The sequence below is a fragment of the Gallinula chloropus genome (genome assembly GCF_964237585.1).
Source record: "Gallinula chloropus genome assembly, chromosome: 2".
Lineage (NCBI taxonomy): Eukaryota > Metazoa > Chordata > Aves > Gruiformes > Rallidae > Gallinula > Gallinula chloropus.
The window spans coordinates 41,975,666-41,991,979 of NC_140086.1; the positions used below are offsets into that span (position 1 = coordinate 41,975,666).

General features: G+C 43.8%; 1 protein-coding gene across 1 annotated transcript in view; it reads right to left on the bottom strand.

Moving 5' to 3' along the window:
• The window catches only part of LYN (LYN proto-oncogene, Src family tyrosine kinase), a gene marked incomplete at its 3' end in the record, with an annotated part of 55,106 nt that overhangs the window by 925 nt on the left and 37,867 nt on the right, over positions 1-16,314 (bottom strand). Inside the window, exons 11-12 of the mRNA XM_084279801.1 lie at positions 5,787-5,940; positions 4,063-4,194 (exon numbers count right to left, since the gene is read on the bottom strand). Coding sequence (XP_084135927.1) covers positions 4,063-4,194; positions 5,787-5,940 — 286 coding nt within the window. The remainder of the gene's footprint in view (positions 1-4,062; positions 4,195-5,786; positions 5,941-16,314) is intronic.

Below are 16,314 nucleotides of genomic sequence, written 5' to 3' on the forward strand. Positions count from 1 at the left end.
CACCACTTCCTACCCAGAAACCTGCCTCTTAGCTTGTCCCTTCCTCTGCAAGTCTTATGCAACCTAGTCAAGTACTGTGCCAGGATTGCCTTCTCTGGGGGACAGGCTCCAAACACACCATTTCTTCCAATGCCTGGGCATGCAGGAAGCACCTGTGCACCAGCCTAGGCATTTGCTGCCACTGGTGAAGGGCTTCCCTCTATAGAGAAGGGTATTGCAGACCCTGCAGCTGCTGGCCCCTCCTGGGGCTAGATGCTCTGTGTGGCACAGTTCTACCTCAGACTACAGCTTCTCAAGGGTGTTTTCTCAGGCAACTCAGCCTCTGGTCAAGTGTGTGTGTGACATTCACTGCTCCTGCTCATGCCATGTCCCCTGGGGGGGGTTGGGAGGGAGCAGCTACACTCTGCTGAGAGGAGGTGGGACAGTCTGGCTCAGAGCAAGGGTGGCAGGGGAGATGCAGAGGGGGTGCTCCCTCCCTTGAGTACTTGGTGCCTGTGCAGCTTTGTTGCTGCAGACTGTGAGATCTTTGTATGTGTTACCTGACAACTGAAGCTATGATTTAAACTGCTTGGCAGGTAAGGGCACACCTGAATTACAACCAAATGATAACTTTATTCTAAATAACTACTTTGACTAGTCAAGAAGCCTATAGTTCAAGTTCAGTTCAAGCCTGCTGGCTTTTAACTAGTCTAGAAATACTGTCAGCCATGAAATCTGGGTCTGGCTCAGAGTGCTTACTGTGAGCACATCTTTTGTATTCCCAGCTCTGCTTTGGAAGGAGGAGTGAAGTTTTCCTGAACTAATACTGCACATGTGTAGAAAAACAGTATTTTGGAGGTAGCTGTGGAATGGCATGTTGTCACAGAGTAAGGAATCGCTGCTATTTAAAGACAAAATAAACATAGGAAGACAGCCAATAAAGCACTTTATAGAGAACAGCAATCTGAGTGCTTGAGCTTAAAGAAATGGCTCGTGTATAACATACAGAGTAAAACAGTTACTGACATTCTGAACACTGAGGACAAAGCCTGGGTTTCAGCTAACCTGCTGTTGACTAGTCATTTAACTTCACAAGCCAAAAATGGAAAGACTTTTCTCAGTATTTCATAGTAAATGTGCCATGAACATACTTCTGTATGTTTGGGGGTTTATTTAAAACAAAAAGGCTTACCTGTCTACCCCACAGTCCAAGCAGTATTCTGTAAACAGTTTATTTTTGTGTGACTAGAGAATTACCTATCTCATCAAAGCTACAGCCCAGTCAGTAAAAGAAATATATCTGATGATATACATATTTGTTACACTCAGACTTCACTTCAGTGATAGCAAAGAGCACTAAAGGTTTGGTACATGTCTGTTCATTCACACTGCAGTACCTGGTAAGCTTCACAAAGACATATTTCCTTACATAGAGCCTGGGAAATGATGTGAACACAGTGGTAGAGAGGGAAAATCCCACCATATAAAAAGTGTCTTATCTTGTGAAAAGCAGCTGACAGAATTGGAATGCAAGTATGGATGGCAGGGGGGTGGAAATAGATGAGCTCCGGGGTTCCTTCCAACCCCAACCTGTTCTAAGTCACCAGTATTTGACATACTGTATAATTAGCTGGAAATTAGTGTTAACAACCAATTCAACTTGCCCGGAGATTCAGGTACTTGCTTCATATTTCAGAGGTAGTTCCTGAAACTACAGTCCCACTAATTGCTTTGAGTTTCTCAGGAAGAGAAACAGCCATTGGAATTTAAGAGCAAAGATCACAGAAGCTCCATGTTTCTTGGCTGGAAATACTTCCTACTGAGTTGCCTGCCTAGAGTTCCTTCACAGGTATTAACTACTTGCCAGTTGCAACTCAAACTGTTTCATATTCAGCTTTATGCTGACTACTGTTTAGTTGTTGGAACCAGTTAATATTTGAAAATAGTACTTTGATTTTTCAGTTTTAGCAAGGGTGTGGCAATATGCTGTTTCTCTGCAGTGGCTTCTGGTTACAACCAGATTACTCTTGACACAGTGGGGTAATTTGCTCAAATCTGTCACAACCCTTCATCTAAATTGCTCACCCATTTATTTTGCTGTCCCTCTGGTTCCTCAGAATAAATTTTCAGTCTAATAGGCTATTTTAATTTCTACTTCTATTTAAGAGAGAGAGACATACACCCCTCTTCCAGTTTAATGTAAGCAATGCCTGCCAACTAGCAAAATCTTCTCATACGCAGTCAAGAGGCTTCTGCTTGTTGACAAACAAATCCACAGTGTATGGCCTAGTTATGATGCTCATAAAAATGTTCCCATATTTAAAAAACCACCCTAACTTTCCCAGATTTCCCTTGGAAGAGATATTTTCCCACACTAGTAAAGCTTACTACAGTGAGCAGACAGCTGCAGAATTAAGTGTCGGTTTGAGGGTTGTATTTTTGTAGTGCAGGTTTCCAGGTGAGCTCACTGGTTTGCTCAGGGAAGGACAATTTTCAAGGCATCCAGGAATAACTAACTTTGCTGAGATGGCCTCACAGAGGCAACTGGCTGGGTACACAGACATGTGCTAACAGGAAAAAATTTACTCAGACTGTGGGACAAAGCAAGCATTACTTGGCTGCATACAACTCCCATCTGATAGTTCTTGAGGACATGAACAGTGTTCAGAATAGCTTTTGGAGGACCTGCTTCTCAGTCACATATTTTATAGCCCTTACCTAAAACCCAACCTGGAGCATATGTTTAAACACTTAGCTGTGCAAGCAGCCCTATCACCTCTTGAAGTTTAAGGGGTCTACTCTTGAGCTTAAGTGCTTTCCTGGACTGGAGCCTTACTGAGCAATGAGAATGTCTGGTCTGGCTCTACCTCTTGAATGGGAAGTTGATATGTTCTTCCATAACGTAAAGTTGGCTGTTGTCACTCCTTCCCACTCCCCCCAGGAGGTCTGCTTCCCCTGTGCCCAGAGGTGTTGAGCCTGCTGTCATTTCAGGGATTCAGGTCTACCCTTTGCCATCTCTGGCAGCTCAGGATGGAGAATTCCAGCTGTGCACAAAGTGGTAGTGACGATGTTTTCACTGTTTAATCAGCAAGAGCTGCTGCATTGGAAGCACTGGGAACATTTTGCTTGGGTGAAAGGTCTGGTCTCCCTTTGCTGAACCCTAAGGATTCTACTCAAAGTCACTCCATCCAGGCTACGTGCAGTACAGATGGACATGGCTGTGCTTTCCCCATTTTCCCACAAGACCAGAGAATTTAGGTCAATTTTCCATAACCTCAGTAAGCTTAAATGAACGCAGTGTGCTGCCTGGGGTTAATCAGCTAGGCCTGACGTGTGACAATGTCGTGCATGTAAAAATATCCTTCATCCAAGCTGTTTCTGTTGTGTTTAAAACATTAATATGTATTTTATTTAACAGAAAGGAAAGTGAAATGTGAAACATGAAGCACATAACCATTTCACAGCTACCTAAGGCAGCCATGACGGATGTACTGCTCTGTGATCTCATACCTGAACTGTACAGAACAAGCAAGAGTAAATATTCCTAGCAGTCTGCTAACACTGCTTCAAGGTCTGCTTGCATATTCGGTTGGGTTAGTTAATGCTGACAAATTATTACTGCCTGTTTGCTTGTGAAAACATGTGAAAGTACTGGAAAGGCATATTATGCCATTCAAACCCCCACAGCTTGCACAGCACCATCGGAACGTGTAGCGCTGCATCCTCACCACGTGACTGAGCTGCTGCCCGTACAGCCGGGATCCATGACATTGCAGCACCTGCTGCAGCTGTAACACCTTTTGCACGTGCAGAAAAGACTGCGTGCTCCTGGTGCCATTGGTCAGCCCACTAAAATTCACCCCAGGGAGGCATGTGGTTTACACAGCCAGTGATTTATAAGTTTTCAAAGCAGCACCATTACCTGCAAGACATGTTGCTGTCATGTCGCTGCTGTCAGATGCCAGCTCTTTCCCAATGCCAAAGTATAAATACTTTGATAGGATAGAAACAATACTTTGATAGGATAGAAACAAACATATATAGGTAGAAATACAGGGTAATGGTATAAACACAGGCCCATACCTGGATAAGGAATCTTTCCGTATGTAACGATTTCATACAGGAGAATCCCAAATGACCACACGTCGGATTTAATCGTGAAAGATCCGTAGTTAATTGCCTCTGGTGCTGTCCATTTAATAGGGAATTTTGCACCTAAAAAAAGAGTACAGTCTCAACCAGTTAAACTTAAACACTTGACATCAAGTGCCTAGAAGGTCTTAAACAGCTTGACTATGACACCTCTACACTAGCAAAGTTACCAGCAACTCCTCCTGTCCACGAGTTGTCAGCAGAGATGTCCTGCAGGATGAGTGTGGCCACACTGCATGTCCTGCACCAGAGGTGCAAGTAAGATGCCAAAAGTTACATAGCACCCTTTGACTCTTGGGCACGGTGAATTTTTGCTAAATTTGCAGTCGTCATTTTCCCTTCTGTGCAGTGGTCAGGCAACATTCTTACAATTCCCATCACCTGGCACTACACAAGTATTTAACTCGCTTTTCCTATTTTAAAGAAAGTTGGTCTAGCTTCAATATACACTTGGCATTTCACATTCAGCCATAGATGCAAAAGCAGTAGCAAGTCATATCTTAAATACTATCTTTCATGTCTAATTAAACTGATTCCAGAAAATCACATACAAAAGCCAACCCCTTCCTGTGAAATATTACATTAATCCTTCAGACACCAGAAAGAAGATTCTCTCTATCCTCTTTTTAGCCTGCTCTATCATTCTGGTACAAAATACCAAGTGAGCTAGGAAACTTTTCTGAACGGCAGAAAACACATCAAAGAAACTTGGCATAACGAATTTATAACCTGAAAGGTGCGTTTAATCAATATACAATGTCCAGATACAGCTAAAACAACACAGATAAGTGTTCTGTACCTCTGACAGCTGTTTAATCAGACCCATCCTTCTGATCTACTGAATTACCGTTACCCAGTGGCTGCTGAATAGCTCATCGTCCTTTAATCTCAACTGTAGCGCACTGGTCTCTTTCTTCCTCATACCTTAGTTCTTTCCCCTCTCGTCCCACATTACCATAGTTTCCATCCAGACTGTGTGAAAACACGAGGTAGTGCCTTTAAAGCTGAGAGGGGGCTAGCCAGCCAACAAACCTGCTCCAAAAAGTTACCCTTACTGCAACCAGCGCAGGGAAGCACAAACACAAACTCTTCACGACAACGAACTGACTACACACTTCTTGAGAGGATCCTTGACCACAGGAAACACAAACCTGGACAAATATCTTTAACAGTATTAATTTCCCCACTGCTGAACATGCAAACCAGCATTGCAGCTCCTAAAGCACCTTCAGAAAATAAAGTTCTCCTAGAAGTTTTCTTGGTACCAGCAACTACACCTGCTAGGGCTCCTTCCTTTCCCTAAGCAAAAGGAGGTGCGTTTGGCACTTAAGGATGTGAAAATCAGATCATATTTTCTTGGCATTTGATTCAGTGGGGTGGGAGCGGTGGGTGTGCAATTAATTTGTTCAATTTAGTGCAGTTAAGTACCCTGGATTTGCTTTGTTCTTCAGATTTACTCACACTTTTCCAAAAGTCTGGGGAGCACAGGAAGGTTATTTCTTTCCTTACTCTTTTTAAAAGTTGCTGGCATTAAAAGGCTGCCTCTAGGAAGCTGTTACAGCATTTTCTGACCTCAGTGACCACGTTACTGTTAGATACAGCCCTGCTGCCTCCCAAAGGCTGGAGTTTTTAAAGACAGAAATAAAACTACACACCTTCCCGTGCTGTGTATTCATTGTCCTCGATGACTCTTGCTAGTCCAAAATCAGCGATTTTACACATCAGTAAGTCTGAAACCAGAACATTTGCTGCTCTCAGATCTCGATGGATGTAATTTTTTCTCTCTATGTACGCCATCCCTTCTGCAATCTGTAAGAAAAAGAAACAACTGTTTTGGTATTTCAACACCACACAACACCTTTAGTTCTTCCAATGCGGCAGCAAAACCTCATCCCTTTATTCATTATGAATATCTTTGGAGCACTGTTTAGATGTAAGCGAGGAAAGGGTGAGTGCCACAATCCAGTCCTGAAAATCTACACTTATAGTGGTGGCTTCAGAAGAATTGTTTGGGTGACTAACAGCTGCAGGATTAGAGAATCGTATTAGAGACGTTTCCTGCAACAAAACCTTAATCAAAACATTACTAAAATTTCTAGTAAAACACTCTTGTGTCCAAATTATCAACAAGTTTATTTTTCCAAACACTAAGAAATTGGAAGGGATTAATTAATCAGATAAGACACAGACATTCTTTTAAGAATCAATGAAGCGACAGTTCAGATAGAGTTAAAAAAAACCCCAACAACTTTCTATTTACCCAGTATGGGCCTGGACAATCAGGAAACAATTACTAAGACAGGGCAAACAACTTTATTTTCTCCTACAGCAAAACATACCTGTTCATACATGAGGACTGCTTGGCAACAGCCAGTTCTCAGATATTATCATAAGTAAATTTAATTTGTATTTCAGCAACTCAAATTAATTTCCAAACCAAATTAAAGATGATTAATGTCCTCAAAATATGCACTGGGGATGATTATTTCAGCATATGCTCAGACTAACTCCCCCTCCAACCTCAAGAAGAAAAACATTTTACTTTTCAGCAAAAAAAGGAAGCAATAGTTTCTAAACTCAGAGCAATAAAATCGATGTGTAACTCATATTCTGTCCAAATGTTCAAAAGGAGCTAAGAAAAAAGAAAAATAAACCCAGTGCTTGTGAGCTGTCAGTTTTTCTTACTCTTGGAAGATTCTGGTGATCACAGAATCACAGATTCACTAGGTTGGAAAAGACCTTTAAGATCATTGAGTCCGACCATTCCTGTCCTCTACTAAACCAGATCCCTAAGTACCTCATCTATGCATATTTTAAACACATCCAGGGATGGTGACTCAACCCCCTCCCTGGGCAGCCTGTTCCACATCCTGACAACTTTTTCAGTGAAGAACTTTTTTCCCAACGTCTAATCTGAACCTGATGGGTCATTCCCAGGCAAAGCCCGTGGTCCAACCTGTGCCACAGGAACCTCTCCAGCATGTCAGCGGGCGGGTGAGAGCTTACTCTCGGCCACGCAATTTGGGGAACATAAAAACTCTCAGATTTACTAATGAAGCCACAGCAAAGCAGTGAGGGTCGTTCCCAGACACTCACACACGGGCTGTTTCCTCTCCAGCTCAGGAGCAGAGAAGCACACAGGTCCCTTCTCAGCCCCAGAGGAGCTCATTTCAGTCGGGAGCACCTGCCACGTTAACATCACTTCTGCTTACCCCTCATTTAAAAAAGTCCCCGAGGGGCACAGCAAAGACACCCGCTGCCACCACTTACAACACAAAACCACACGGTCTTTGTTCCTCTTTTTCAGTTTAGGCAATGGAAAAATAGAGCCACTTGCCCTCCCACCTCCTTCCACTGCAAACCTCTTCTTACAAACCGATGTGTTCTTCAGAGCAGAGAGTGGCATTGCCCTCGTACAGCGCGGGGGGGGTTCTCACACTAAACCAGAAAGAAACCCCGATGGTGAAGAGAACCAAGGACACCTGCATTTCATGTTGTCTAGAAATAAATGAGTTTTAGATGAAGGAAGCAGCTACTACTGAATAGTTGCCACAGAGAGTCTTACTAGAGACTCAGGGACAAAACAGAAGAAAGACTAGTATCTGATTAGACCCTCACCTGCCTCTCACTCCTCCCCATGCAATTGGTTGGGTTTGAGGAGGAATGAGGGATGCAAGGGAAGGTTTTGCTCTAAGACCAATGCTGAGATTGGACTTGCTAGACAGGTCCAGTAATGTCACCAAAACCACATCCCCTTTCACAAAGGAATCAGCTTTCCAACTGCTTCCCTGCGGAGGTTTAACATTTGGGCCAATATTTGGGCTGGATGAGGAATGAAGAACCACTTCACAAAAGAGACGTTCGCGATGGCAATATTTAGTTTCTGAGACCAACCAAACAAAACCATTGGAAGGATTATTTTATTTCCTCTCCTTTGTGCCAGACCCTCTGAAGTTATCGTCTGGTCAGTCACATCAAATGATGCATTATGTTTCAGCAGATACAAACCACATTCCTGGGAAATTCCAGGACAACAGTTTTGACTGCACCGAATCAGAGAAATTCCAAGACGACACGTATGTGTAAGCATTTGGGCATGCACAACATTCCCAAGTAGGAAAAGAATAATGGACAAGGAATTTTAATGGAAGAAGGAGGGGACTGGACAACTGAATTCACACGTCTGGTCATGTTAAACCTTTGCTTGTAGGAAAAGAAAAAAAAAAAGATAAAGAGGATTTCTTTGATCAAGAGAATGGGTGCCAGAGCCCACGTGATAACTCTTTATGATAATTACTGGGTTTTCATTCCCAAATGATATGTTAAAGGTAGAAAAATTCATGGGAACAAAAGAAAATTAAAGCCTTTTCCTCTTTCTTTTAATGATCATTGGTACCTGTCAAGACTGTTCAACGACATGTAACTACTACTCAGGAGCAGGACAGGAAAGCTAATTTGGGTTTCTGCAATCTGTTTTGTGGCCCTTAAGAGAGGATTCTGCCTACACTGCACAAGTGTTAGTACCACGAAGGGAGCAGCTTCCCCTTCCCCTTTAATGAACTACTGACACACTTCCAGAAATACCCAAGTGAAATCCTTTTAAAAACAACCAACCAACCAACAAGTCTCTAAATACCGGGGAAAATGCACCCAGGGTAAGAATGGCAGACAAGTTTTCTGGAAGAAATAAACGACACCACAAGACAGTCTCTGCACTGTAAAGCTTCAGCTAAACATCACGCAGTAAATTAATGGCTCGGAGCTGCAGTTCTGCAGGCAGCTCTGCTACCCTTTTGTGAGGAATTTCAGCCAGCAGTGCTCTGTCCTCTCTGTTTCTGCTCTTCCGACCTATAAAATAGGGTAATTACTTAACTTGCCAGAGTACCTGTGGGTCATCTCACAAACAGGTATAAAACTCTCAAAAATGCTGAAAGAAAAGGGTAGCAAAGCATGGGGCATAGGCTACTTTGAAAAGATGCAGCCCTTACTTTCTGATCCATTCTTTTAGCTTCTGAAGGCATTCAGGGAAAGAGACAAAAGCAGCAGAGGGCTTTGAAGTAGAGAGGGGAGAACCTACTGTCACAGAAGAGCTACACCTTCTGAAAAGCAAAAGCACTTGGTCACAACTCAGAGATTCCCTTGGTGGAACATCACAGCTGATATTAAACAGCATGTAGAGAGATGGAGAGGTCTAGGCTTTTTGTTTGATTGTTTGTTTGTTTGTTTTCAAAAGGTAAGATTCAGCTATTTTAATTTTTTCTTTCTTTTCTGCAAAACCAGAGAACTTCTGCATTCCTTCATGGGCCCATTTTTCAACTCAAAGACACGCTTCATTTCAGCTTCCATCCCAAAGGTCTGTGATCCTATTTTGCAGGAGTTATTTCAAACAAGGCATGTTTTACACAGTTTGCAATGCTGTTTCTTCATGCAGAGGAGGGGGGGATTTACAGCAACATGTGTAATGGATTCCCCTTGTTCATTTCTAGGTTCTGTGTAAAAATGTGGAATACTAAAGAGGCCAGATGGGTTTACTTAGAGGCAGCCTGATAGAGTGTTTTGACATCATGCTGAGAATGCGTTATATCATGGAGAGAAGGAAAATTGACAGGGATCATGAAAGAGAGTGGAGTGAATATGAAAGGGAATGAAAGAATAGCAAAATGTGTCAGGAAAGCAAGGTTTAAACAACTTAGAGGTCTGGCAGGTATAACCTAATGGGAAAAAAAGTCTCAGGTACAATCACATCATTAAAAAAATCCCAGTGATTGCAAGTGCAAATTACACTTATTGCAATGACAGTGCCTGACAAGGAAAATTTAGAATAGAATAGATTATTTCAGATTGGAGGCCACAACGATCATCTAGTCCAACTGCATGATCACTTCAGAGTTGACCAAGATAAAACAAGCTATGAAGGGCACTGGCAAATGTCTCTTAAACACTGACAGGCTTGGGGCATCGACTACCCCTCTAAGAAACCTGTTCCAGTGTTTTACCACCTTCTTGGAAAAGAAATGCTTCTTAATCATAGAATCATGGAATGCTTTGGGTTGGTAGGGACCTTGAAGACCATGTAGTTCCAACCCCCCTGCCATGGACAGGGACACCCTCACCAGATCAGGTTGCTCAAAGCCCCATCTAACCTGGCCTTAAGTGCCTCCAAGGATGCGGCTTCCACAACCTTTCTGGACAACCTTTTCCAGGACCTCACCACCCTCATAGCAAAGAATTTCTTTCTAACGTCTAACCTAAACCTTAAATCGTGGGGCCCTGCACTGCACACAGTTCTCAAGGCAAGGCTGCACCAAGGCTGAGTACAGTGGGATAGTCACCTCTCTTGTCTGGCTGGTTACTCCTTGTTTGGTGCACCCAGGATGGGGTTTGTCTCATGGCTCCCAGGACTTATATTGAGCTGCTAGCACCCAGCACCCCCAGGTCCCTTCCTGTGGGGCTGCTCTCCAGCCACTCCTCTCCCAGTTTATACTCGTGCCCAGCATTCCTCTGTCCTAGGTGGAGGATACGGCACTAAAAGTTCATGTCAGTAATCATTTCCCAATGCTTCAGTCTATCTAGATCCCTCTTCAAGGCATCTTGTCCCTCAAGACAGTCAACAGCACCCCCCAGTTTGGTGTCATCCACAAACTTACTAATGGCAGATTCAACTCCTGCACCCAGACCATTAATAAATTATTGAACAGGACTGACCCTGGGATTGGACCCTGAGGAGCAGCACTAGTGACCATTCACCAGACAGACGCAGCCTCATTTGCTAAAAGGTTGCCCTTCACCCAGCACACCATGAGCCCGCTCACCCCACAACTTGTCTAGAAGGATGCTGCCAGGGACACTATCAAAAGCCTTACTAAAATACAGAACAACTACACCCACAACCCTCCCTGATGGGTGACTTTATCATAGAAGGACATCAAATTAGTTAAACAAGGCTTTCTTTCCCTTTGTGAACCCATGCTGACTGTGATCTCATTGTTCTGTAAAACCCTTCCAATGGTTAGTACCCAGAAAAATTTCCATATTTTTTCCAGGAACTGAGGTTAAACTGACAGGTCTGTGGTTTCCTGAGTCTTCCCTCCCATCCTCTTGGTAGGTAGGAACAACATTGGGTAGCTTCCAGTCAGCAGGGACCTCCCCAGACTCCCAAAGACCTTTGGTAGATGATCAGTTTATCCAGATCTTACAAGGTCAGAAACACCTCAAAAATTATAAAGTCATAGAAAACATAGACTGCTGCCACCCCTCCCCCGACCAAATATGACAAAAGTCAGAAGATCTCACCCACAAAATATACTACAAATAGCAAATCTACAAAGGGAAAGTGGAAGTGCATTAGTAGTAGGGTAAGACCATGGACAAGACCAAGTGCAAGTGCTGGAGAGAAGTTTTTAAATGCCTGCCTTTGCTTCAGTGTCCACTGAAAGGGCCAAGGATGCACATTTGGTTAACATGAGCGACGAAGGGGTAAGAACACAGGGTGGAAAAGGGAAAGAACTGGGTTGGGACAGTTCTAGTGGGTATAGGTGGCTTATGAGACACCTGAAAACTCCTGGTAAATCCAAACTTATGCATCCTCTCTTGCCTGCAAAGCGGGCAAGCAGAATGGGGAAAAAAACACTGATGAATCAGTATTCAGAGTGGAGCCTAGTTTTTATCTGGTTAACTCTGTTACACCCCTTGTCCTTTGCTTGACAGGTGGGGTACAGCGACCTCAGACCTGCTTTTGGATGTCCATCATTTCAGGCCCAGGGCTCAGTGGGATGCGCCTGCCAAAGCAGATAAAGCAGCCTGAAAACCAGAGTGGCAATGAGCCCTAAGCACTTAGGGTGGGAGGAAGCATCCTGCTGGTGAAGCTTAAGCAGAGGAAATAATGGGCCTTATCTTGAGTTTCACACTGCCCTAGATTTGGTAATTCTCAATTTCTTAGGAAGACCTTCACTAAAAACAGGCTGAAGTTTTGAAAGGTTTGAAGCAAACACGTGTTACTGATCTTCACAAGATTGTCTTTGGTCTAGGATTAACCAAATTTACATTCCTTTCAATAATGTCCTGACACATGATAAAATAAAATCTACTTCTTGATCACAGAGTTTTTAAAAAGAGAGTTCATCTACCAATTTGCAGTTTGCAGCATCCTAAAGGAAAGGCTGTAAAAACATATCCCTATTGCTCCAGTCAAGTGGATCTGTAGTCAGAGCAGGCCCACATGGCCAAAAAAAAAATAATGGATTATTAAAGAAACATACATAATTATGCACTGGAACATTAGAGGGTATCATTAAAAGTGAAAGAAATCTGAAAAGGAATATGGTAAGTCTGCAGAGGAAATCTCCCAATGCCAAACAAGAGTTAAAATGAATTCTGATACAGGACTTTCCCTTTTCCCCTTAAAAAAAGGGGGGGGGGGGGGGGGAGGATTAAAGCACTGCTTCAAAGGTCTCTATATTAATTTTATTCTATTTTAATTTTATTTTGTAGCCTTAGAAGGCAGAAAGAAGAGGATACAAGTTGCCAGTGAAGTCATAGAACACAGAAGAATTACTGAAAGCATCAGCGCTGCGCAGGAAAGAGGACAGGCTGTGTTTGTGACAAGGCTTTGCCCAGTTTGGAAGGTATGATTTGAGTATGTTCAGTAACAACTGGTATCGTTTTCCTAACCACAGCCACCATATGTGTGTGTGCTACATGGTAGATAAGGGATTTGCATCAGAAGCAGGAAGAGTTTTCACATGCAAAGGGTCGGCTGAATTTGCGTCCTACGTGTTCATCGGCTCCCATCAAGGAGAAGTGAGTTCAAGAGCTGCGAAACAAGGAATCGGGAGCTCTCTGAGAAAATCACCTCTAGGGAGTGACAAAATACAACTAGGAAAAAAACCCCAACTAGTAAAAACAGCTCTGTTGCTCTGGTGGTGAAGGAGCCAGGCTGTCGCCTGCAGATGACTGAGGGGAATATAGGCAACGTCCCCCTGAGACTGTTTCAGCCTGCTGCACTGTCGAGACTTGGCAGTACAGCTTGTGGATGCAGTGATGACACTTGCTAGTCCTCCCCCTCCCGATTTGTAACTGGGAACCAACTGCACCTTTGGTTTCCCCGAGCCCGCTGATGGGCAGAAGCCGCAGGAAGGGGAACCGCTTGTCAACCGTGTCAGCTAACGGCTGCCGGGCGCATGGCAGCTGCGAGCCGCTGCCGTGCTGCTCACCCAGGCACCAGCAGTGGTCACGCAAGTTGGGAATGGGCTCACATTTTGCTTTCCTGGCTGTTCTTGCCCTGTCTGCTGACTGCTATGGGAAACACTACAGCTCTGCTCTGTACTGAAGCAGCTCATATGTGCTTGAAGACATGTTTGCAAAACTCAGCTCCTTTTAACACACACTCCTTTCAGAGACTTCTAGCATTCATCCCTAGTGGCCAAAATCATCTTTACCAGGGCACAGTAAACACTACGTTTCCCCAGCCCATATCACCCATGAATTGAAACATAAAAGAGAAACTTCAGCTTTTTCAGAGGGCAGATTGGTTGAGAAAGTGAGCTGAAGCACCTTCCTAGCAAACATTTTCTCACCATGCTTTCCAGAAGCCTAGTTTCAGAAGCTGTGGTTGTCAGTACAGAAAAAAACTGCCATGCAATTGGGAATCCACAGCTGTATGCTAACAGAGACACTAGATCTAAGTGTAACTAGGTAGAATCACAGAAACACAGACCAGTTTAGGTTGGGAGAGACCTCAAAGCCCACCTAGTTCCAGCCCTCCTTGCCATGGGTAGAGACACTCTCCACTAGACCAGGTTACCCAAAGCCCCATCCAACCTGGCCTTGAACACCGCCAGGGAGGCAGCTACAGCTTCTCTGGGTAGCCTGTGCCAGGGCCTCACTGCCCTCATGATAGAACATATTTAGCCTGACTGCACCCTTAAATGAAAAATTTAAAATAATTACCCCTTGTCCTATTGCTACAGACCCAGCTAAAAAGTCCTGTCCTCAGCACTCCACTGTCGTTGCCGAGTCCATGAGAGTGGGCGTTAAGGGAACAAAACAGCAAAATCAGTATGGCAGAGTAGGGCTGTATTTCATTACTTACTTGAAAAAACCCCTCTTTTAAAAAGGTGTTTATGTCACTTGGGGGAGCAGCCCTTGCTTTTTGCAAAATCAGAACATTCAGACCTCATAAATGCAGATTTCTTTCAAGACTATTCCAGGTGAAGGCATTATGAAGTCAGCGAGCGGAGCACTAGCAGCAGTCTGGCAGTTGGAAACACCAACCCTCGGTGCTCTTCAACACCACTTGGAAAATTGGCCTCAGCTGGGGGCTCATGTTCAACTACCCACACTCCATTCTTCAGCTGACAGTCACAGACTGCATCCTTCCCCACCATTCTCCAACTTCCAGTCCCTCCCTATCTGACAAGGCCACTGCAAGGTGGCAAAGGTCATTCCTCTGGAGAAGAAGGCACCCTACTAAATGGAACCTCTTCTTGCCCATTTTCTTCCTGCTGTATCACAAGTCCATTTGTAAAGTACCTTTCTAGAACGGGTTGGGTTCTTGCAGTAATTTTTGTTGCAACAGATGTCTTAATGTGAACATATGTGGATGTGAGCCAGCCAACTGTGTAGCAAGGCTGTGAGAGGACCAGCCTTGGACAGCATGCACAGATGCATGAGGGAAAAAATATGCCAACCCTCTGGTACCGTTTGTTGCATTTTCTCTCTAAGAAGCCTGGATACTCTGGAAAACTGCCTTTGCCAGTGGTGTGGTTGGACAGTCATGAAAAGCTCAAGTGTGTGTCCACCAAGGTGGAAAAAATATGCCTGATCTTAAGTAGTTCACCATGAACTTCCTTCCATGCCTTTTCCTACTTTTTATTTAACCTTTGCTGAAACATAGCTCTCCAAATTTCTTTCCCCTTAGGCTGTACATCACTGTTGTGAGAACAAATCAGTCCGTTTGTACAAACTAGAGTCACACCAAAACCACCAGACACATTTAGTGTTCTCCTTTATATGCAGCCTACATTCTGGAGAAGTGTGATCCATAGGTCTGCAGTAAAATTACCATTGACCCTCACAGCAGGCCAGCAGAGTTTGGAAATATTTTTGTCTGTCTTTTATCCTAATGACCCATCAATTAATGTTCAGACTATCAGAGAAGACCAGTGGAAACCTGTGTTGGACAGATGGAAATCTCTGGTTTGAGAACCACAGGCAGCCTGCAAGTCTATTCTGCGGAGTCCTGTGGCACTGAGGGCTCTTTACAAATGTGTACAACCTACACATTCTTTCTGTATGAGAAGTCCTGGTATCTCTGTTCCAAAGTTTTGACTGGCTTGCAGCTAGAGATCCTTAGAAAGACTGTCCTAAACATCCCTTTAAGATCACTCTGCAACCCAAACCGTGGCTCCCTCTCAGGAATTTCTGTTGATAGTCTACATATGAGGTGAAGAGAGGGACTTCTCAGATCACTTGTGCTGCTCAAGGTCCTGACCTCTGGGGCCAAGTGCAGGAAGCAGCTCCAAGAGACTGCTGTCAGACTGGGGTGACAAGCCATGGCCATTTTAAGCGACTTGACCTTCAAAGCTTTGTAAATGACAGTCGCTAGCCCTTGTCACCTTGGAAGTGATTCACTCAAGTTGCACACAGTTAGAGCTGCTGTAGTTCATACAGATTTTTAAGCTTTAAATTTCCAAAACCACAACAGTCGTTTAAATTGAAAGCAACATCCCTAACTCCAATGAAAAGGTCTGCTACAAACCCACACATGCTTTCCTCTTCACATCCTGAGTCTCCTCTCACGTCACTGCCCACAGATGTTCTTCTCTTCCTCAAGTTTTACACGGAATTCTCAAAGCTACATTTTCTTTTCTGTCCACTGTTATTTATCCCTCCAGACTGTGGCATCCAGCAGGTTTTCCACACCTACAAAGCTTTTGCCCCACTAAGTTCTCAAGCACTAGTTATCCAGAAAACTTAGGAAGCCTACAGCTACACTGGACCAACCATTATAGCAAAACCAGGTCCTGCATTGAATCTATGGCAAATAAAAACCTATATTTAATGTATTGAACATCTGTATAACAATATGTGATATATAATATAACACAGACTAGAAGAGTTCCAGTTGGAAATGACCTCCAGTGATCATCTAGTTCAACTGCTTGACCACTTCAAAGCACTTTA